Source organism: Lytechinus variegatus, chromosome 3 (assembly GCF_018143015.1).
Source record: "Lytechinus variegatus isolate NC3 chromosome 3, Lvar_3.0, whole genome shotgun sequence".
In the NCBI taxonomy this organism is placed as follows: Eukaryota; Metazoa; Echinodermata; class Echinoidea; order Temnopleuroida; family Toxopneustidae; genus Lytechinus; species Lytechinus variegatus.
This window is the reverse complement of record NC_054742.1, coordinates 10,406,744-10,431,948: the sequence shown is the minus strand read 5'-3', so window position 1 is coordinate 10,431,948 and position 25,205 is coordinate 10,406,744. Positions and strand designations below refer to the sequence as shown.

General features: G+C 37.9%; 1 protein-coding gene across 1 annotated transcript; it reads left to right on the top strand.

The window, feature by feature from the left end:
- Positions 1-2,363: 2,363 nt before the first annotated feature.
- Positions 2,364-10,404, top strand: LOC121410188. The gene is made up of 2 exons (XM_041602100.1): positions 2,364-5,706; positions 6,950-10,404. Exons 1-2 carry the CDS (start codon positions 2,632-2,634, stop codon positions 9,476-9,478), a joined length of 5,604 nt encoding a protein of 1,867 aa, XP_041458034.1. The 5' UTR covers positions 2,364-2,631; the 3' UTR covers positions 9,479-10,404.
- Positions 10,405-25,205: the final 14,801 nt, after the last annotated feature.

Genomic DNA, 25,205 nt, shown 5'->3' with positions numbered 1-25,205 from the left:
TTACTGATCGGGGAAAATACAGGTGAAGATAATTTCGGGCACCGTCCCCTATTGGCGAAATTCGGATCCGCCCTTGTGACACATACTCACACACCGGAAAAAATGGTGCCCCCCTGAAAAAAGCAAGGACCCCCATGTCTCCCCCAGGAAAAAATCCTAGCTACGCCACTAGAAATAAGGTTCTTTGTGCCGAAAGTTCGTTAATACGAAAACGATAAGGCTGGTAGTTTCGAAGGTTCGTTGATCCGAAAAATGAAAACCTGGAAAGCAGAGGCAGAGGCTGGGGGGGGGGGCACCGTTGCTGTTCAATTGTTATAAGGATGGGAAGGCAGGGGGGCGAACGAATTTTCATTTGGGGGGGGGCAAAGCCAAAAATGAAATTCATACGTCAAAATGGGCACTTTGGTGATATTTTCACCTTGAGATTATCATCTGCGTGAAGTCATTGTTTTATAGTAATTAAGTAGAGGAAGCTTTTCGAAGTGACTTCTGATTACGGAAAGATGTATATTTATGCTTTATTTTTCGCGAGAGAGTATAATGAGCGAGCGGCTTGGAAAAAATTCAAAGCTGAAGCTGTAAAACTCTTTTTTGGAGGTCAATTAATCTTAAAATGGCATTATTGCGAGGCGTTGCGAGCATTTAATCACGAGCCAAAACTTTAGGGCATTTCAATAAGAAATGAAAAAAAAAATCATAGCAGGTTCAAGTTCTGCTGTCATCAAAAACGAGCGCAAAACGCGAGCTTAAATATACGACCAGAAAAGGGATACACCATGCAATGTCAGCAATCAAATAAATGAGAGTGCGAAGCGTGAGCTGGAAATTTGTAATATTCCAGCCTGAAAAGTAATCTAAATTGTATACTTTAAAAAGAGTATTTCATTTCGAAAAACGGCACATTTTTTAAAGGGTATTTCACATTTTGGAAAAATATAACTTCCCTGTTTTTTTCTTTTTGAGGTAAAAGTGCCCTCTGCCCCCCCCCCCCGCGGATCCAACTTTTGCCAATGGGGGGGGGCGAAATTTGTTCACCATATTTTCCCCGATCAGCAGCTCAAAGTTGATTTTTGTTTGTTTCTTTGAAAGGGTAGTCCTAACAGTCAATAATTAGCTTTATTCTTATGAAATAAAGTAAATATGTTATAACATCATAAGTCCTTTTTAAACAACGCGAGCGCGAAGCGCAAACTATATTTCTTTTTTAATATGATGGGCAATATGTTTGTGATCTTCAAAACGAGATGCCTATGTAACTAGATACTAACTGCGGGCAAGAAGCGCGAACAGAAATTTTAAATAAAAGCTCTGACCTGATCCAGGCGCCTATTTTTAATGCAATAATACTTTGGCCACATACACACATGTGTCATCGATCGTTATTACTATTATTGCAACAAAAAAGTCATTGCATAATATCGTGTTATCTTGTAATGACAACACCGTTTTTGTTACCAAAATTAATTAAGGGATGGTCCGGATGAAAAAAAAAATCTATATCTTAATGCATAGAGTAGAATTCACCGAGCAAAATCGGATAACAAAAATAAAGTTATTGAAGTTTAGCAACATTTTGTGAAAATAGTCGTCTTGAATATTCATTAGGTGGGCTTATGATGTCACATCTCCACTTTCCGTTTTCTTATGTTATCAAGGCCTGGGGAGCGTTTCATGAAAGGCCTTGTCGGACGTTTTATCCGACAAGTCCCATTTTATCCGACAGTTACTGTCACTGCAGCAGTATGCAGTGAAGGTTTATAATTTTATATTTACATGTTTTTGATTTATTAAGTTTTTCATTCTTAAAATGATATTAATTTAGTGTTTGTCCATAATGATATCTTATAACTTGCTTTCAGTCTACAGATTTTGATCATGTTTAGATATTGAAATTAGTCTAATTGGAATATATATCTAGTAGGCATATATAATATTTTCTTGTACATAAAGCTTTTCATATAGTATTCAGTATGCTTACATGTAGTAGATATATACTTGTACATATTTCAATGTTATAAGAACTAGACACTCTGATTAAAGAGAACTATGTTCTCTGTGAAGGTTCTATTCATTCCCAGAGGAGCAATTGTCTGGACCTTCAGACCCTTAGTACACAAACTTGGCCACAGTAATTGTAGAACAATGACCCCCTTTCAGTTTGTGCAGCCCCCCTTTTCTATAGTTTCAACTTGTACTGGTAGAGCTTGGCTTGGGTTTTTAGCTTTTTGAGAAAGCCAAGTCATTACATTTCGGAAAGCCAGCGAGTTAACATCATATTTAGACACCTCAAATATTAAGTTCGATCTATCGATACCTTCGATTCAGTTTCAACAGTTCAAAGCCTCCAATTGTATTCTATCTACCTACTACCTACTACCTACATCAGTAACTACATACTACATCTGTATCTACTTTACTTGATGTTACATGAGAGATTTGCAATTAAATTCGAATCGTCATCAGTAATTCTCTCTGTTCGGAATAAGTTTCTTTTGGAGCGCATTGTTCTTCGAACCCCCCTTCGAACTCGACCGAAACTCCTCACTTAGCATCTCGTGTTAAGTGAGGCAGCCACAATAGAATACAAGGGACTGATAATTCGTTGATGAAACTGGATTTCGTGATTTCGCTATGGAGAATCAAACAGATGCTGTGAGTGTTGTCAGTCACAAGTCAGCGCGGAGCAGAACAAGTAGATCTTCTCGAGCAAGCAGTAGGAGTGATCACCTTATTCTACGTCGCCAGGAAGCTGCCATTAAAGCAAGTTCGGCATTCGATGAAGAAGAGGCTAAGCTGGAGTTGACACTTCGAAATTTAAGGACACAAAGAAAGCTAGCTTGTCTTCAAGCCGAACAAGCTGTTCTGGAGGAGAGCGCCGAGTCTGAGTTTTCTCATGGACCCGAAGACAACCACGATCTCAAAGACATAAAAGAGGAAAACGAAGCAGAAAGGATTTCACGTTTTCTTAATCGCCAGGGAGAGGAGGAAACTCCAGTCGTTACACACCTAGAATTGGGACAGTCGTCCACAACCGTGAGTAATTCATCTGACGATATTCACAAGATCGTCTCCTCACTTGAAAAACTCGCACAGTCATCTCTTGAACAAGGTGTGTTAAATCGTCATATGTTGATTCAAGCCCAGTTACCAAAAGTCGATGTTCCTTTGTTTTCTGGAGACCCACTTAGCTACCCTCTGTGGAAAAATTCGTTCGACTCAACCGTACATATGAAACCACTTGATGATGGAGCCAAATTGAATTTGCTTCACAGCTGTGTCGCTGGGAAGCCGAAAGAAATTGTGCAGCACTTTGTTTTGATTGGCTCCCCGGATGCGTATGAACAAGCTCGAGAGACTCTATCTAGACGATACGGCGACCCGACGGTTGTAAGCTCAGCCTTCACTTCTAAGCTAAATTCGTGGGGACGCATCAACAGCCGTGACGCAACCGGACTTCAAGATTTCTCAGACTGCTTGGCAAAGGTCGTTGCTGCAAAGAAGTCAATAAAGAGCCTGGGGATATTGGATTTTCCTCAAGAAAATTCAAAACTCGTCGAAAAGCTCCCCTCATACCTCGAAAGCAAGTGGAGGGATGAAATCGATCGCTACAAGGAAAAACACGGGAGACAGGAATACCCTCCTTTCATCGCCTTCGCTGATTTTGTGAGGAGAGCGGCGGACAAAGCCAATATCCCAGAGCTCAGTGCTTCTGTGCGGGAGCAGATAAAGCCAGTCAACCCGAAGCCAAGTGGAAAGCATGCTCGAACTTTTGCTACTGAAGGGAAACCTTTCAAACCTTCAGGCAAGCCATCCAAGGACAAGACCTGTCCATATTGTCAAGATAATCATCTCATCGAAGAATGTTCCAAGTTTAAAAATATCACCCTCGAAGAGCGACGGGCATTCTTCTTCGAGAAGAAGTTGTGTTTTGGATGCGGGCTGCACAGCAACCACCGGAGCAAGCAGTGTAAAGCCAGGCGGTCGTGTACTGTTTGCGAAGGAAGGCATCTATCCTGCTTCCACTCGTGGCAGAAACAGCCAGTCAAGCAGGAAGAAGCAACCGCAAACTGCACCTCGGTCTGTAGTCTCCAAGAAGTTCAAGGAAAAGACCACTCGATGATTGTTCCTGTGTGGGTGAGGAGTGTCAATAACCCATCCAAATCATTCTTAGAGTATGCGATATTGGACGAACAATCTAATGTCAGCTTTATATCACACAAACTCTACAATAAGCTAAACCTCCAAGGCCATAAAACCAACCTAAAGCTGACTACGCTGCATGATACTTCGATGATTGATACTTTCAAGGTGCAGGACTTGGAGTTGCAAGACCACAAAAGGCAAAACATCGTTCGCCTACCCACTGCCTTTACCAGGGATGACATTCCTGCCACAAGGTCTCAAATTCCAAAGACTCAGATCGCGGAAAGATGGCCTCACCTCATCCGCGTGGCAGAAGAGATGATGCCATATGACCAGACTGTCGAAGTTTCTCTTCTCATCGGAACAGACTGCCCAAGTGCAATTCGACCTCGAGAAATCATCGCTGGAGGAGAAGCGGAACCTTATGGGCAGAAATCTCTACTTGGTTGGGGAGTCGTCGGAAGAATCTGCAAGGATCCAATCGAATCAAGTTCAGCTAGCTGTCACAAAATAGCTGCTGAATTGTACCAGAACCTCGCATTCCCAACCAAGGCCAAGGAACTTCTCATCGAAGACAAGGTGATTAAAGCTCTGGAGACTGACTTCAAACATGACAACTCGAAAGAACCAATGTCAATTGAAGACCATAGATTCCTTCATCTCCTTGAGGAGGGAATAGTGAAGAGACAGGATGGGCATTATGAAATGCCACTTCCACTAAAGACAGATAATGTAAGCCTTCCATCAAACCGACAAGTAGCTGAAAAACGATGGAGACAGCTCACAGCTCGTTTCAAGAAAAAGCCTCAGTTCCTGAACGACTATCGAGCCTTCATGGATGAAGTTATCAAGACCTGCGCAGAGAAGGCACCAGTTCACAGTGTGGAAGGGATGGTCAACTATGTTCCCCACACAGGAGTGTACCATCCTCGAAAACCGGGCAAGATTCGTGTCGTTTTCGATTGCTCGGCAAAATGTAATGGCATCTCCCTCAATGACCATCTTCTTCAAGGCCCGGACCTTACTAATGGACTTCTCGGCGTCCTATGTCGCTTCAGGCAAGATGATGTCGCTTTCATGGCCGACATCAAAAGCATGTTCCACCAATTCTACGTTACTGAGAAGCATCGAGATCTTCTTCGCTTTCTCTGGTGGGAAGACGGCAATCCAAATTCCAACGTGATCGAATATCGGATGAAGGTGCATCTCTTCGGAGCGACAAGCTCACCAGGCTGTGCCAACTTTGGTCTCAAGAGGGCAGCAGATGACGGTGAAGAGGAATTTGGGAGTGAAGCTGCCAACTACATTCGTAAGGAGTTCTACGTAGACGATGGACTGAAGTCGGTATCGACATCGGAAGAAGCTGTTGCACTTCTGAAGTCAGCACAAGGGATCTGTGAAAAAGCAGGGCTTCGACTTCACAAAATTATGTCGAACAAGAAGGAAGTTCTGGAAAAATTCACAACAGACGACATGTCCAAGGGCTTGGCTGATCTGAACCTCGATATCGATCCTCTACCTCTGGAGCGTGCTCTTGGTGTAGTCTGGTGTGTTGAGAGCGACCCCAGGACCAAAATCCAATTGAAACCAGTTGGATTTCCAACTGGTTTCAATTGGTTTCAATTGGTTTTAACTGGAATTGAACAATTTCCAGTTGAAACCAATTGAAACCAGTTGGGCAACTGGAAATCCTAACTGGAACCAGTTGGGTAACTGGAAATGACTTCCAACTGGAAATGATTTCTAACTGGAACCAGTTGGGCAACTGGAACCAGTTGGGTAACTGGAAATCCTAACTGGAACCAGTTGGCAACTCGAAATCCTAACTGGAACCATTTGGGTAACTGGAAATGATTTCTAACTCAGTTGGGTAACTGGAAATCCTAAATGGAACCAATTGGGTAACTGGAGATGACTTCTAACTGGAAAGATGGGTAACTGAATTCTAATTGGAATCAGTTGGGTAACTGGAAATAAAACTGGAACCAGTTGGGTAACTGGAAATGATTTCCAATTGGTTTCCAATTGGAAATTTTCCAGTTACCCAACTGGATCCAATTGAAACCAGTTAATTTGCATATTTTCTGCCAGTGTGCACAGATTAATGTTTTATGAGATTCATTATAATTTACAATGTATCTATTTATTTTTTTCGATTTGACGTTCCACACTTTTTTCAGATAAGTGTTTCCAATACTTAGCAGTGAAAACCATGTTCATAAATGTTATAGATTATAATTAAAACAGATTGAAAGATAATTAGTACACCACTAACTGTTACCAAATTACATCAAATGAAAATACATATATTTGAAGAACTCCAATATGAATATATACATATGAAAGTCTGTATTTTATCAATGCCCTTTACATTGGTATTAATATAGACAAATAACACTGCTTCTGTGTTGGCATGAGCAATAGTTAGTGCAAATGCTAATTAATTTGTAACTAATTAAGTTCATTCCAACTGGAAGTTTCAATTGGATCCAGTTGGAAACCAGTTGGTTTCAACTGGTTCCAGTTGAAAACCAGTTGCCTCCAACTGGTTTCAACTGGAACCAATTGAAACCAGTTGCCTCCAATTGGATTCAACTGGTTTTAATAGGGAAATTGGAACAACTGGAACCAACTGAAAACCAATAGCCAACTGGTTCCAGTTGCCCAATTGGTTTTAACTGGAACCAGTTGGCAACTGGTTTTCAATTGGAACCAGTTGTTCCAATTTCCCTATTGAAACCAGTTGGCCAACTGGTTTCAATTGGTTTTGTTCTAATTGGTTTCAACTGGATTTTGGTCCTGGGACAGTCTCCAATTTCGCATCGAGCTCAATGATCGACCCCTTACCAGGAGAGGTGTCTTGTCAACTGTCTGCTCTATATATGACCCTAATGGCTTCGCTAGTCCAGTGACTCTACATGGCAAGCAGATCTTGCAGAGTTTATGCCGAAGCAAAATCGACTGGGATAGCCCAATTCCAGAAGACATCAGACCACAGTGGGAGAAATGGAGAATGGAGATAAGCGAACTGGAAAACTTAAAGATTCCACGCTGCTACAAGCCCCAGAACTTCGGTTCAGTCAAGCATGCTGAATTACACCATTTCTCCGACGCCAGTCAAAATGGTTATGGTCAGTGCTCATACCTTCGACTTGTGAATGAAGAGGGTGAAGTATCGTGTTCTCTTGTCATCGCTAAGTCTAGAGTGACCCCTCTCAAGCACCAAACCATTCCAAGACTTGAATTAGCTGCTGCTGTTATCTCAGCCAAGATGAGTGCATTTCTTCGTAAAGAACTGACATATCATGAGATTCGTGAATACTTCTGGACAGACAGCAAAATCGTGTTGGGGTACATCAGCAACGAGTCCAGAAGGTTTCATGTCTATGTAGCCAATCGAGTGCAACAAATACGCAACGTATCTGACCCTGCGTCTCGGTACTATGTAGACACTTCAACCAATCCAGCAGATGATGCTTCTCGAGGACTCACGGCAAAAGAGTTGTTGGTGAGCAGCACTTGGCAAGCAGGTCCAGGCTTCCTGCATGAGAAAGGACTGTTTCATCCTCCTGAACCCATTCGAATTAAAGTGGAGGAAACCGACCCAGAGGTGAAGAAATCAACAACGCTGTCATCTAGAGTTGAAATTCACAACACCTTCGACACCAGCAGGTTATCGCATCTCTCTAGCTGGAACCAAGCCAAGAGAGTAATAGCCTTGTGCGTAAGACTCAAGCAGCGTCTAAAGATGAGAGAGATCAAGCTCAAAAAATCGCCATCTTTGAAGAGACCAATACCTAGAATATCTCTGAGCGTTGCTGACCTCCAGGAAGCAGAGTTAGAAATTCTCGGCTTAATCCAGAAAAGGCACCTTCATTGTGAACGAGAAGTACTCACCAACCTGGATGTGTCAGATGACAACAATCGACAGATTGCAAAACGAAGAAATGATGACATAAAGCCAACAAGCTCATTGTATCGATTAGACCCATTTCTGGATAGCAAAGGTCTAATAAGAGTCGGAGGTCGAATTCAGAGGGCAAATATCCCAGACGATGTGAAACACCCGGTCATTGTCCCCAGAGATGCTCATCTAACAGCACTTCTAATTCGGCATCACCATGAAGAAGTGAATCATATGGGCAGAGGATCGACTCACAATCAGCTTCGTCAAGCTGGTTACTGGGTGATAGGTGGTTCATCAGCTGTCTCAGCCATCATCACCAAGTGTGTGACCTGCAAGCGACTTCGTGGACCTCTGGAGAAGCAGAAGATGGCAGACCTCCCGACAGACAGACTGGAACAGGCTCCTCCATTCTCTTACTGTGCTGTCGACTACTTTGGGCCGTTCTCGATTACCGAGAAACGAAGCACAGTGAAGCGATATGTAGCACTGTTCACCTGCATGGCATCCAGAGCTGTTCATCTGGAATCAGCCAACAGTCTCGACACCAGTTCCTTCATCAACTGTCTTCGAAGATTTGTTAATCGCCGTGGACCAGTCCGACAAATTCGTTCTGACAGAGGAACTGCTTTCGTTGGTGCTAGGAATGAGCTCCTAGACGCCTTGAAACAGATGGACCAAGACAAGATCCAGCAGTATCTTGTTGAAAATAACACTGACTGGATTCCCTTCGTAATGAATCCACCTCATGCATCACACATGGGCGGAGTATGGGAGCGCCAGATTCAGACAGTTCGTCGTGCTCTAGAACCCCTAATGATGTCTGCGGGAAAACAACTAGATGATGAGGCATTTAGAACATTTCTTTCTGAAGCAGAGTCGATCGTCAACTCAAGGCCTCTTACAACACAGAACCTGAGCTCGTCTGATGCTCCAGAACCATTGACACCTAACCATCTCCTGACTATGAAGGCCAAGGTAGTCCTCCCACCGCCAGGCAAGTTCCAGAAAGCAGACATGTATGCTAGAAAATGGTGGCGTAGAGTCCAACATCTTACCAACGAGTTCTGGACGAGGTGGAGGAAAGAATATCTAACCGACCTGCAAACTCGAAAGAAGTGGGCTCGTCCAACGAAAAGTCTTAAAGTCGGCGATATCGTCATCTCCAAAGAAGCAGATGATAACCGTGCTCAGTGGCCCCTTGGAAGAGTGTCGAAAGTGTATCCTAGCAACGATGGGCTTGTGCGCAAGGTCCAACTCGTCATGGCCGATTCATCGTTAGATAGCCAGGGCAAGCGTAAGAAACAACCCACCATGCTGGAAAGACCTGTACACAAATTGGTACTTCTCTTGTCTCCAGAAGAGACCTCGGAAGCTAGTGACACAGAAGACCAAGGGATTCCCCATCAAGGAGCCAGCACAACACAATGAACATTTCATTTGATTTAATTATTTGCCTTTGTTTTCCACCTTTTGTTCTTGTCTTTCCTCTTTGCGATTTCTTTTTCCACTCTTCTCTTGATAGTTCGCTCGAGTAGACTTTCACTTCATTCTTTGTTTCTGTATTTCTACTTTTCTTGTTCTCAACTACTGTAACCTTTTATCTCCTTTCTATTTCTCTCATAATCTACTTTCATATTTTCGCTCAAGTCAGTTGATTCTAACTATTGTATCGTTGCTTTTTGTGTTAAAAGCGCCAGCTGTTTTATTTTGATACTCGTGACAAAATTTGTTTCAAAATTTATGTAAAGTCGTTTTCGTTTAGCTTTGGATTGGTAACTGCTATAATTAAGCAGTTAAAGGAGCCATGTCACTGCAGCAGTATGCAGTGAAGGTTTATAATTTTATATTTACATGTTTTTGATTAATTAAGTTTTTCATTCTTAAAATGATATTAATTTAGTGTTTGTCCATAATGATATCTTATAACTTGCTTTCAGTCTACAGATTTTGATCATGTTTAGATATTGAAATTAGTCTAATTGGAATATATATCTAGTAGGCATATATAATATTTTCTTGTACATAAAGCTTTTCATATAGTATTCAGTATGCTTACATGTAGTAGATATATACTTGTACATATTTCAATGTTATAAGAACTAGACACTCTGATTAAAGAGAACTATGTTCTCTGTGAAGGTTCTATTCATTCCCAGAGGAGCAATTGTCTGGACCTTCAGACCCTTAGTACACAAACTTGGCCACAGTAATTGTAGAACAATGACCCCCTTTCAGTTTGTGCAGCCCCCCTTTTCTATAGTTTCAACTTGTACTGGTAGAGCTTGGCTTGGGTTTTTAGCTTTTTGAGAAAGCCAAGTCATTACATTTCGGAAAGCCAGCGAGTTAACATCATATTTAGACACCTCAAATATTAAGTTCGATCTATCGATACCTTCGATTCAGTTTCAACAGTTCAAAGCCTCCAATTGTATTCTATCTACCTACTACCTACTACCTACTACCTACTACCTACATCAGTAACTACATACTACATCTGTATCTACTTTACTTGATGTTACATGAGAGATTTGCAATTAAATTCGAATCGTCATCAGTAATTCTCTCTGTTCGGAATAAGTTTCTTTTGGAGCGCATTGTTCTTCGAACCCCCCTTCGAACTCGACCGAAACTCCTCACTTAGCATCTCGTGTTAAGTGAGGCAGCCACAGTTACTATAGTAACAGCCGGGAGTAACAGTGCCTCTCAGCCAATCAGAATCAAGGAAAGATGTCAGATCTGACAACTTGTCGGACAAAAATGTTAATGAAACGGTCCCCTAGCCAGGCGCGCCGGAACACTTTCAGTTTTTTTTTTTTTTTTTTTTTTTGTGGGGGGGGGGCAAAATTCCGAAGGGGGCACAATATTTTTGACAGCGTGAGATAACGAAGCGATCGAGCGGGAGAGGGTGTGGGAGTGGACCCCCCCACGGTAAGGACTTTGTGTAAAAATGGAGTATACAAGTTGCGTTTCTAAGAGAATTCAAAAATAAATTTCTTGAAATTCAAACATAGAATTCACTACAAAAGACTAGAATTCACTTCGAAAGACTATATTCACAATCTATGAGAACCTATGAAATCTACGCGCAAAACGATCGCTTCGGAATGTGTTTTTTGTGTCTGATCAATTAAATTTCCTATATTGACTCAAAATACCAGAAATTACATTTTTCATGCAATAACTTTTTAGTAATATTTATAAGTACATTTACATACACGGACGACGCGAGAGAGCACAATCATAAGATTTAAGTAATTCCTGTCAGAACAAGGAGTGTATTAAGCAAAAGAAGTGCAACATCAGAAACAAAATAAATTCTAATGAATGTCTTTTCAATTTCAAAATGTCATACTGTTTTGACGTGGCAGACGTCGATAAGCACTTAAATACCCATTCTATGCAAATCACTTCTAACATCAGCATTGGAGATAGTCCCTGATTATCCATGCATGGGCAATACATTTCATATTTTGTAAATGAAGGAAAAAGTAATATGTCAAGCTTAATTCTCTAACAATTTAAAACTTTTCTGAAAATCATTAAAGTTTAAAACATTCATTACTCGATTTATGTGTTTCCTTTTGCATGTTTTGTATGGCTGGGAAGCACTTTTAGATGACCCCTTCAAAATCTTCTTTTTTTTCTTTACATATTTTCTGGGGAAAATGTGACCATAACTAGGAAATGATGATTATCAAATTCCAGGAAATATTCATTTGTAAATAATCATGAAAAAGGAATGGTCCGGGCTGAAAATATTTATGTCTTAACATAGAGTAGAATTCACTAAGCAAAATGCCGAAAATTTCATCAAAATCGGATAACAAATAATACAGTTATTGACGTTTAAAATTTAGCAATATTTTGTGAAAACAGTCTTCATGAATATTCTTTAGGTGGGCTGATGATGTCACATTTCCCTTTCTGTTTTCTTATGTTATTACATAAAATCATATTTTTTCATTATTTCATACTTGTGTGAATAATATGTCTCTCTTAAAATGAAATAAGTTGCAGCAATAAATATCTAATGCTTTAAATCGGATGTCAATCCAATTTTGCTAGTTCTTGGAGGAAAAAAATTGAATGAACCTATTTTCATACAATAAAATACAAAAGAACAAGTGGAGATGTGACATCATCAGCCCACCTAATGAATATTCATGACGACTGTTTTCACAAAATATTGCTAAACGTTTAAATTCAATAAATTTGTTATTTGTTATCCGATTTTGATGAAATTTTCAACATTTTGCTTAGTGAATTCTACTCTATTTATTAAACTATAATAAATACTTTCAGCCCGGACCATCCCTTTAACAAACTTCCGCAGTTCATAATGTACATTATGTAACATTATTAGAAGAAAACAATTACATTCCAATAGCGAATATGGTTGTCGGAACACCAAATGGAGTTTTCGAAAAAGTGGATAGAGGAAGAAGTGAAATTGATAGGGGAGGAAGTGCAGTTGATAGTCGAGTAGTTAATGCGCGTAGTCCTGAAAAAGACATAGAAAAGGTAGAAGAGGAATGAGTATTTGATAGATAAGTACTCCTGCTCTGCACTCCATTCACCGACTCAAGCTAGCATCTTCTCATTTATCCAATAATCCAACTACTCAAGCCTCTTCAACCCTTTATTCTTTTCTGTTTTACATGCAGTCATTTTCAGATTCCATATGTTGCTCGAGTAAGTTCACGCGCGTTAGTGATATCGGGTCCGGTCTGAGCGTTTTTGGGCGACCGCGCGTTTGTTAGCCGACACAATCAGCATTGGTGAACCACTTTCAATTTGCCATTCGGTTTTAGTCTGAAATATATTCATTAAAAGGTTAAACGTTATCACACTGTAATAAGATGGAAAAGGGGCTTATTTCGTTTTCGGATTAACGAACCTTCGGAATTACGAACCTCATTTCCTTTTTCGGACTATCGAACCTTCGGAATTACGATCCTTGTTTCGTTTTCGGATTAACGAACCTTCGGAATAACCGAACCTTCGAGATAACGAAGCTTCGGAATTACGAATGTATGCGCTATTTTCAAGGGGTTATTAACTCTTTCACCAAGTTTAATTATGTGCTTGTCAGGACAAACGGGAAAGGATTCATGCCTTTCAATGGCAATGGTGTATTGAGTCAATTTTGAAGGAGCAAGATATGGCAGATCTTGTAAAATGTACTGAAAAGTTATGAAGCGAGCAAGCAAAAATTTCCACTTTTTTATTTAAATATCAAATTTTGTGATTTAGACATAATATTCAGAAAATGATATCACATTTCACTTTCTATATTTTCTGCTATTTTCCTTTCCACTTTTTTTCTTGGTCATGATTTTTTTGTGGGGGGGGGGGGGGGCACCCCGAGCCCCTACCCATCAGTATGCCACTGTTCAAAGACACCGTAACCTTTGTAGCACACAATGAAAGGAATTGAAGAAAACAAAAACACGCTCTCCCATAATTCGGTTTTAAAAAGATTGTTCTTGCCTAAAGACCTAAAGAAGGAATATTCAAAGCTAAAAAAAAACAAAACACATTTTAAAATGGAACAACAACAGAACTATTTAAGCAAATAAGTAGGTTTGGAAATAAATTTTGACCGCATAATTCGAAAATTATGGCAAAGATAATGAAAAGGTTTAGAGAAAGAAGTCTGACGATCATATTTATAATTTCATGCCATTTTGGCGCAAGTCTCCTTTTTAGCCCCAGACAGAAACATTCCGTGTTCGCTCAAGCATGAACGAAACTAAATTATTTAATGGAATTTTAAAGGAAAAGACTTCAGCGCACCTATTGACACCAAAATATAGAGATAATGATTTGAAACAAAAAAATTATAGACTTTTCAAATCTGTCCCATTTTTGTCTCGCCTGCATAGTAGAGTGAGACTATATAGGCGCCGCTTTTCCGGTGGCGGCGTCAATATCAAATCTTAACCTGAGGTTAAGTTTTTGAAATGACATCATGACTTAGAAAGTATATGGACCTAGTTCATGAAACTTGGCCATAAGGTTAATCAAGTATTACTGAACATCCTATTAGAGTTTCATGTCACATGACCAAGGTCAAAGGTCATTAAGGGTCAATGAACTTAGACCATGTTGGAGGAATCAACATCAAAATCTTAACCTGAGGTTAAGTTCTTGAAATGTCATCATTACTTAAAAAATGTATGAACCTAGTTCATGAAACTTGGACATAACGTTAATCAAATATCACTGAACATCCTGCATGAGTTTCACGTCACATGACCAAGGTCAAAGGTCATTTAGGGTCAATGAACCTTGGCCGAATTGGGGGTATCTATTGAATTCCCATCATAACTTTGAAAGTTTATGGATCTGATTCATGAAACTTGGACATAATAGTAATCAAACATCACTGAACATTTTGTGCAAGTTTCAGGTCTCATGATTAAGGTCAAAGGTCATTTAGGGTCAATGAACTTTGGCCGAATCGGGGGTATCTGCTGAATTACCTACCATAACTAAACCTACGAGAGTAACAGATCGATCTTCCACATTAATTGATAACATTTTTACTAATATGCAAGATATGCCTTTAGAATCAGGAATCGTTATTTCTGATATATCTGACCATTACCCTATTTTCTGTAGAACTACTCTTTTAAACACACGAGATGAAAGTCGTAATTCTAAAATAAAAACTCGATGTTTAAATGCCAGAAATTTAGAGCGCCTGAATGAAAATTTAAGTACAGTTAACTGGCAACAAATTTATGATTCTGAAGACGTGAATGAGGCTTACAATAATTTTATTGATATTTTAAAGGATAAATTTGATATTTGTATACCATTTAGAGAACGAGTGAATAACTATAAAAAATACCCTAGATCTCCATGGGTGACTAAATCTATCTTAAGATCGATAAACCGGAAAAATAATCTGTTTTATAAATACAAAACTAATCCAAATAATAAGACTCGTGAAAAATACACTCGATATAAAAATATTTTGACCAATTTACTACGACAAGCGAAAAAACATTATTATGCAATGCAATTTGAGCTTAATAAAAATAACATGAGAAACACGTGGAAAATAATTAACAGAACATTAAACAGAAACAGTAAAACGCAAAATATTATCAAAATTAAATCAGAGACTAACGATCTTATTGAAGAACCTCAAGCGATAGCTGAGATTTTTAACTCGTACTTCTCTCAAATTGGAGAAAAACTTGCTGAAAATATTCCGACAACTGGCAGTAAATTTGATAATTATCTGGGGAATAATAACCAATCTTCTTTGTTTTTTGTCCCTACTGACCGTGAGGAAATTATCGGTATAGTGAATAGGTTAGAAGGAAAGAAAAGCTCAGGACACGACGAAATTGATAACTGTCTCCTCAAATCCATAATCTTAACAATAGCGACTCCGCTGGCCCACATTTTTAACCTATCACTCACTAGTGGCATTGTACCAAATAACATTAAAATTGCGAAAGTAATCCCGATATTCAAAAAAGGAGACACATCTGAAACAAAAAACTACAGACCAATATCACTGTTACCATCCTTATCCAAAGTTTTGGAAAGGATCGTATTTATTAGAGTAACAGACTTCTTAAACAAACATAATATTTTTTGCGAATCACAGTTTGGCTTTCGAGCAAATCACAATACAACTCAAGCGGTATTGAAATGCATCGATACATTATCACATGCCGTTGATCAACATTTACATACAATTGCAATATTCCTGGACTTTTCCAAGGCTTTCGATACAATTAACCATGATATCCTATTAGTAAAGTTGTCACACTATGGTGTTAGAGGGAAAGCCTTGGAATGGTTCAGGAATTATTTATCGAATAGAAAACAATTTGTACAAATAGATAATCACAGTTCTGCATTGCGACCAATAAATTGTGGAGTTCCACAGGGTAGTATACTAGGTCCCTTGTTATTTATAATATACATAAATGACTTTTATAAATCCTCAGATGTTCTATCTTTCATTTTATTTGCAGACGATTCGACCTTATTTTATTCCCATGCGAACCAAAATACACTATTGTCTACTATAAATCGTGAACTGAGACATGTAGTTGAATGGGTTAAAGCAAACAAATTATCCCTTAACATCCTGAAGACAAACTTTATGTTATTTAGTAACACTTTGCAAAATCTACTTGGAGACATCCTTTTGGACGATACTGCTCTAAATAGGGTTTCTTCTACTAAATTTTTAGGCCTCATGATAGACGATAAATTGAAATGGAACATTCATATTCAAAATATATCCAAAACTATATCAAGGAACATTGGTATAATGAATAAAATAAGACACTTTTTTCCAAAATCAACACTTTTTACACTATATTCCTCCCTAATACTTCCCTATCTGAATTATGGAATAATGACATGGGGTAACGCCAACAAATATCTTACAGACAAAATTCTCATCTTACAAAAGAACATTATAAGAATTATACATAATGCTCCTCATCGTTCTCATACTAACAATTTATTTTACAAGTCCAATATTTTAAAACTTCCAGATCTATTTCTTTTTCAAACAGGGCAATTTATGTACAAATTGAATTCAAACGAACTCCCAAACATATTAATTAACATGTTTACAAAAAATAACGCCATTCACAATTACCCAACAAGACAATCACTCCGTTTTCACCTTCCCCGTACCCGCACTCAACTCGCACAAAAAACAATTTCCTTTTACGGTCCTAAATACTGGAATACACTCAGTCACGACATCATTAACTCCGTTAGTCTGAACTGTTTTAAAATCAAGCTAAAAAAGCACATTCTCGAATCTTATAGAGTAAGTCCAAATTGAGCGCTCAGGACCCAACTTCTCTCTTTCTCTCTCTCTTCTTTCCTCTATGTCCTTCCCTTTCATCTCCCATCACCCTCATTTCCCCCCCCCCTTCATTCTCTTTCATCCACACAGGTGCACCAGTCTTTCTTCTCGGTTATCTATCTTTTCACTTTCATCCATCATTTCCGTACTCCATCCATCACAATAGCTTTCTTACGATTTTTTTTTCTCGTTCTTGCATTTATACTTATACCTACAAACGTGTCTTTTAACTTATTCTTTGAGGAATCCACACTCAACAAGCCCTGCTTTTTAGTGGATCCCTCCATTTCCTCAACATTTATTTAAATAGTAAAGATGAATAAAATAAATCATATGCAAAACTCTTTAACATGAATAGTCTGCAGATTATCTAGTTCATCGTAAATATCATTATTATTATGATTATATTGTTTCGTGTCTATTGTATATATTTACTTATATATGCTACATTGTCATACTGTATATACTTGCATATTCATTTATATCTTTGTAATGATTTCTTTTGCTGTTAAAATTGATTTGAGTTGAAATGAAATAAACCAAACTGAACTGAATTACCATCATAACTTTGAAAGTTTATTGGTTCGTTAAACTTGGACATTAGAGTAATCAAGTATCACTGAACATCCTGTACGCATTTCAGGTCACATGACCAAGGTCAAAGGTCAGTAAACTTTGGCCGAATTGGGTGTATCTGTTGAATTACCATCATAACTTTGAAAGTTTATGGATCTGATTCATGAAACTTGTACAAAAGTGTAATCAAGTACCACTGAACATCCTGTGCGAGTTTCAGGTCACATCGGATCAAGGTCAAAGGTCATGTAAGGTCAATGAACTTTGGTCATGTTGGGTTTTTTGTTGAATAACCATCATATCTCTGTAAGTTTATTGGTCTAGTTCATAAAAAGTGGACATAAAAGTAACCATGTATCACTGAACATCTTGTGCGAGTTAGAGTAGTTTTCAATGTCAGCACTGCAGCTATATTGAACTGCATGATACATTTGAGACGGCCAGAGGCATTTATACGCGCTGTATAGACTCCGGGCTGGTGTTAAATCAACCCGGAGTTTTTGCAGTGTGAACGAAGACGAATGGGACAAAGGAAAGTTGAGAGAGGGACAAATGAACCCGCATATGAGGACATGGTTTAAAATGTTACATTAATTGTAGATTATTATTTGGAATAAGATGGATTGATAAGATACAAAAATGTTACACTTTTTATGTACTGATAAACCCCTGCCTTCTTTTGACCTTTCACGAGCGTAAATGACCTAGAGGTGAACTTGGCATTTTTGTATAAATATACATTCCATTTTCCATAGAAGCTTTGAATTGATACCAAACATGATATCTTTATTTCATGCACTAGATAAGAGATAAGTCATTATGAAGAGGTTGACCTATGTGAAAAGGATGATGTGGTTTATGACGTCAGAAATGATGCTGCCCCAAGGGTACCAAAGTAGCCCCTGATGTCAGATTCTTTAATATACACATCCTCAACACAACTTAAAGCCCAAAATATATATGCTACCAACTTGTTTGTATTCCATTTGGATAATAAATTAGAAATTATTTTATGTCACTATATAAGATTTTCGCTCGTGCTTCATGCTTGCATTGCATGTTTGATGAGATACATAACATTCTCGCTCAATAGGATGATATGGAGCTTAAAATATCAAGTTTTGAAGTTAATATACTAAACGTATTTCAGCTCCGGCATCGAGCTTTCATTATTTTGTTTGATTTCAGATTTTTAAAAAGTGCTATGTAAAATGTCTGTTTTGTCTGAGAATCAACATTATTTGATTTGTCAAGTACATATTAGCTCCTCGTGTATTCCATAAAGTTCTCAGGACTTCCCTTTTCCGGTTGATTGTTATATCAGCCAGCGCTGCACGCTCGCATTTAGATTGCTGAGTAATGTTTACTAGTACCTCTATAATTATATAATAATAAGTACTTCTATAACAAACTACTTAAAATCCACTTTCATGACATCGCGATTTGCACTCGCATGAATCCTGCATGTTCATAACTACAAAAGTGCTTTAAATATCTACATTTCAGGTCTTAAAATAACGAAAATTGACTGTCGTTAGGTTTATAGATTGATAAATTAAATGATAACATTTTCATGAATTCTTAATAACTAAAATGTCTTTTTACAGAATGAGATATCTCGCGTCTTGGAAGAGAAATAGGATATTAATAATGATATGCATTTATAGCGCCATCTATCTAGAAATATTCTATTCCGAGGCGCGTTGTTATCATTATTATTACCCCGGCTTTTCCTCGAGCTGCCTTTCTGCGCTCATGCATTCAAGGAATAAATCCTACCGGGTACCCATTCACCTCACCTGGGTCGAGTGCAGCACAACGTGTTGGATGATAGTCATCATTTTCATATGACAACAACGAATGTCCCGGTCCTAGATCAAAATGATGAAAATAAACATATCAGTTCGCGTTTCGTTTTATCATTTATTAAGATCCATAATATCCATTTCTAAATTTTCCTACACAGTGCTTGAATTGGTGCTTAAATTTACCCCTTTTCAGATAGGAATTTAAAATATCTTTAGCTCGCGTTTTTGTTTTGTTTTGGTTTTCATGATAAAAAATATATATTTAGAATGCCCAGATACTAGGTATAAATCTAAAATACACGCATGTTTATTGATTTACTTAGCTTGTTCTTATTTGAAACATGCTTAGATTATCAAGTTTCAGATCGGACTGTCAAAAATTTCCTGCTCACTTCGCGCTCACATTATTAATGTAGGATACTCAATTACCCATCCTATTAAGTAAAAAACATGAATAGATTAACCAATTTTTAGGTCTAAATCTATTTTTTTTCCGATCGCACTTCTCACTGGCATTGTTTTGTTACATACTATCCTCTTCTTGATTAAAAAAGTGCTCGCTGTAGAATTTGATTGTTGAAATATGTATCGTCTTCATAACAGGTCCATTTTCGATCATTTACATACGCATCTTTTTCAGGATAACAAGAATTGCCCAGAATGTTCAATTATCTGGACAAAATACATGAAATTTCCAGAAAAAATTATCGACTGTCATACCCCTTCAAAGAAACAAAATAAAAATCAACTTTAAGCGGCCAATCGGGGAAAATATGGGTGAATTTTTTTCGCCCCCCCCCCCCCCCACGTTGGCGATAACAAGTCACATATACACCCTCCCCTCCATCCCCCTCTCTTTCTCTTGGATCGTATTCAAACCTTTACTGCCTCGTGACCAATGATTGATGGGTCAGGGTTTTTATTTTGTTGGATGATTACTAACAAATGATATGATTTATGAAATAATTCATTAAAAAAGTTAAATGTTCGATTGATAATTTATTGAGAAAGCTAAATGTTTGACCGGATCACATTGATTGAGTTGATTTCCTGATAAATTGTTGATTGAATGATTGATAGGTAGACGTTAAAGACCTACTCTTCAGAATTTGTCATTTAAGTGACAGTCCGCTCTGGACCTCTTGCGTACCTGTATTGGCAATCCGTCTCGATCTCTACAGGAGGGGGGGGGGGGCTGGGGGCTGTAGGAGGGAGGCTTAATGTTCTATTGACCCTTATCCCATCAATCTACTTCACCCACTTATCTCACTCCTATTGTCCTGACTCCCATGAACACACTGCTGAGATCCACATGATAAAGTTAAAATGCTGCACTAAAAATTGCAATCCATGTGAACTCATATATTAAATTTCAATTTAATGATTCATGAAATTTGTTCAAACAACCTGATCATGATTGATCAATGATTTATCACAACACCCTCAACTTTGCAAGTTCCAAAGGACACGCCTCTCAAAAACAGAAAGAAATTGGAAGTCTAATTCTTGCCAAGCCAGATGTTCAGACCCTTTCATACCCTTTGTGGGTAGTACTAACTGGGTAATTCTCACTCAGGCATGTATAGTTCTCCGAAATTTTGGTGTCATTTGAGAGTTGACTTTATTTTCTTTCGAAATATAATAGGTCTCCCCTCCCCCCAAGAATAATATTTTTTTATTTGGCAGCCATTTCAAAACTGTATAGTTTTTCTTAGACTCACTGTATATATACAGTGCGTCCCAGAAAAAAACGAAACCGAGATTTAGCGATCATTTATCATAACTTAATCATAAATAGAATAGACAAATGGCCTACCAATTCAAAGCTTAGAATCTCCTCTTTCATCTGATATTACTTAGGTTATTTCTTATTCACGCATGAGTGAGCAAAAACAGTTTGAAGAAAGGATACCAAAAACTCATTTGGCGAGGGGTATCTGGGTTTCAAAAAGAAAACCATATTTCTGAAAAGTTCAATATCTGCTCTTTAATTTGGTACCTCAATTACAGAAAATGGTCAAGAAATAAAAAAGTTCTGGTCATTTGAAATAAGGCTTGTATTTCCAAAATTTCACGAGATAAACGTGTTTTCACCGGTTTCCCACAGAAGCTATCGCATGGCGAACAAAAGATTTAACGCATGGATGATCGTCAACAAAACGGAGTGTCGAGTAAGTTTGAACGCCAGCCTGGAGAACCTCTTCATTTTATGAAATTATTGAAATTCAAGCCTAATTTCAAATGACCAGAACTTTGTTATTTCTTGACCATTTTTTGTAATTTAGGTATCAAATTAAAGAACAGATATTGAACTTTTCAGAAATGTGGTTTTCTTTTTGTATTCTATTGTATTGTATTTATTTTTTGTCAATTAAAAAATTACAACAACGATATATATATTTACAGTTACAAAGAAACGATCATTGAAAAGACGGAGGGATTGCCCTACTCAGCGTTGATAACATATCAACGCTGTTTTACAGAGGGGGGTCCCTTACATAGATATACATGTGAATATAACACAGGAAAAGAAAAACTAATCGACTTACGATAAAGACATTTACAAAATGTGAAAAGGTAAGAAAAAAAAAGTATTTACAACATATATATACAAGATAACAAGGTAAGAAAGAGGGGTCTGAATCAAATTTATAAAAAGTCTGGAAAAATGTTTTTAAGGCCTTTTTTGAAGGCATCGATATTTTCTAATAATTTGATGTGATGGGGAAGAGTATTATATTGAGATGCACCTCTGTATTGGATAGTGCGATGAGAGTATTCTGTTTTGGGTTTGGGTAATAAAGTAAAGTTATGACAATTAAGTAGTGAATATTGATGGGAAGATGGCTGAAACATATCGGACATGATTGGAGACAACATGTTATGGGCTGATTTATAAACAAATATATTGAGATTTTTCTTACGTCTAGATTCCAGAGAAGACCAATTTAAAACTGAATGAATTTGTGCATTAGAGATATGATCATATGGGTTGACTTTCATTATTATTCTGCTAGCACGATTCTGGAGGGTTTGCAATTGTTTGGTAATTTTTTTTATTAGAAGAATCAATTAAAATATCCGCATAGTCGAAAAGGGGCAAGATAATGGCTTTGTAAATCAAATTTAGATTTGTCTCTTTAATAAAATAGCGGAGTCTACCCAAAGATTTGACTAACTTACCGACCGTTCTACATAGGTTTTCAATATGCACACCCCACTTCAGTTTATTGTCAATTATAAATCCGAGATATTTAACATTAGTAGACTGTTGAATTGCAATGTTATTAATATTTACATTTAAAACGTTACATTTACTTAACAATGTCTCGAGCCTATAAGTAAAGATACAGTTTTATCAAAATTCAACGTCAACTTATTATTGCACTTCCATTTATAAATAAACGACAAATCATAATTTAGCTTATTTTCGACACTTTTAACATTAAAATCAGAAAAATAAATGACAGTATCGTCCGCATAGAGTTGAACCGAAGAAAAATGTACAGATAAAGTTATATCATTGATAAAAATAATAAATAGCAAAGGTCCCAGAATAGAACCCTGTGGGACACCGAGAAACCCAGATACCCCCCCCCCCGCCAAACACGTACGTTTTTGATATCCTTTCTTCAAATTGTCTTTGCTCACTCATGTGTGAATGAGAAATAATCTAAGTAATATAAGATGAAAGAGGAGATTCTAAGCTTTAAATTGGTAGGTCATTTGTCTATTGTATTTATGATTAAGTAATGATAAATGGTCGCTAAATCTCGGTTTCGTTTTTTTCTGGGACGCACTGTATATATACACTTAACAACAGAATTATTCATACCCCTACTGAAATTTCAATATTTCATGTTTTTATGGAAAACTACAAATAGACACAGAATATTTTGACCATAGTTGGATACCTTAACTTGAAAGGTAAAAGTTCTGAATGGGTTTTGTATAACCTCATTTGCATGACAAAAAGGAAATTACTTTATTTATATTTTGACTAGCTCAATATTATTCATACCCTTTGTGAAAGCATGACATTTGGCCATATCAAACTGACATGCACATGCTCCAGACTTTCTGCATGTTTATGCATGTTGTTTTGTTCACATGCAAAGATGTATTGGCCTGTCTGAATAATTTCCAAGGTTGTATAGGTGACTTATGGAATGCCATTGTTCTAGAGTATAAAATCAAGTGCAATTATAGAATCTTCCTCAGTTGTTATAATCACGGCGAAAACTAAGGAACTCGGCAACGACCTCCGCATGAGTATTGCGAATGCCCACAAAGATGGGAAAGGCTATAAAACCATTTCCAAACTCTTCAGAGTACCAGTACCCACTGTACAGTCCATTGTCCAAAAGTACAAGAAGTTTAAAATAGTGTAAAATGTTGACACTCGTGGACGGCAGTCGAAGATATCTCCTCCTGTGGCCAGGAAAGTCTGCAGTGAGGCCCTTTCCAATCCTAGAACAACAGTAAAGACTCTTCAGAACAACTTCGGTGAGGTGGGCACCTAGGTTTCACTGCAGACCATACACCGCACACTCCTAATGAAAGGACTACACAGCTGTCACCCAAGGAAGACCCCTCTCCTGACTCAGAAGCATTGTAAAGCTCTACTTGCATATGCCAGCGAGCACCGAGATGAGGATCAATATTTCTGGTCATCGGTTTTATGGTCAGATGAGACAAAGATGGAACTTTTGGGCCACAGAGATGTTTCCTTCTTTTTGGGACAAGAAAGGCGAGGCATTCAACCCAATGAACACTGTGCCAGCCGTGAAGTTTGGTGGTGGGAGCATCATACTTCGGGGCTCAAGTGGGCTTGGCAATCTTGTAAAAATAGAAGGCATCATGAAAAAGGAGCAATAGATCCAAATTCCTTAAGACAACATCAGGTATTCTGCAGAAAATCTTCATCTCGAGCCCAACTGGACATTCCAACGGGACAACGATCATCAACATACCGCAAAGGCAGTCAAATAATGGTTCAATGGTTCAAGGATATCAGTATGGAGGTGCTACAATATGGCCAAGCCAAAGCCCAGACCCGAAACCCATTGAAATCCTGTGGAAAACCCTCAAGACGAGGGTGCAGTCAGCGCATTTTTTCTAACACAGTAGTCTATGGGGAAAATTAGTATCGTGGTTCTGGGCCATTTTGGCCACTTATCAATTTTCACTCTTTTGAAGCACTAAATGATGTTTTTGAAGTACATTTTTTTCAGGGCTCAATTTCTGCTCCTTACCACAGACACTGATAACATTTAGGATCATGTAGTTTAGATTCATTTTACGTGAAACAGTATTTAACAATGCCTTTACAGTTTTATTGACAAAGGGTATGAATAATTTTGAGCTAGTCAAAATACAAATAAGCAGTGCGCTCTTTGTTATGCAAATGAGGTTATACAAAACCCATACGTTTTTTCCCTTTCAAGTAAAGGTATCCAACTACGGCCAAAATATTCTGTATCCACATGTCATTTTCCAGAAAAACATGAAAAATTGACATTTCAGTAGGGGTATGAATGATTCTGTTGTTAACTGTAGGCCTATATATATATATATATATATATACAGTGCGTATCAAAAAAAAGTTTACACTTTGAAAAAGTCAAGGGAATTAAAAAATACACAACACGTTGGTAATTTTTTCACATATAATCTTGGGTTTGGGTCTCATCTATCCAATGAAAGTAAAAGTTTTGTCAGAATGTTACACTTGAGTGAGCACTGTTCATTTCTGTAAAGCTCGCAGAAATCTGTTTGCGCAGAAATGCTCGTTTTCATGCTGTGTCAAGGGGAAAGGACGAAATCAAACTGACACTACGAAAGATTTATCACACATTTTCCTTGCACTTTTAGGCAATTGGAATAAAATGGATACATTGAAGCATTTTGTGACAAT

Coding starts and splice junctions, on each gene's coding strand:
- LOC121410188 (XM_041602100.1), top strand. CDS start 2,632: ATGGAGAATCAAACAGATGCTGTGAGTGTTGTCAGTCACAAGTCAGCG. Junction 5,707..6,949: donor TCTGGTGTGTTGAGAGCGAC/CCCAGGACCAAA, acceptor TGGTCCTGGGAC/AGTCTCCAATTTCGCATCGA.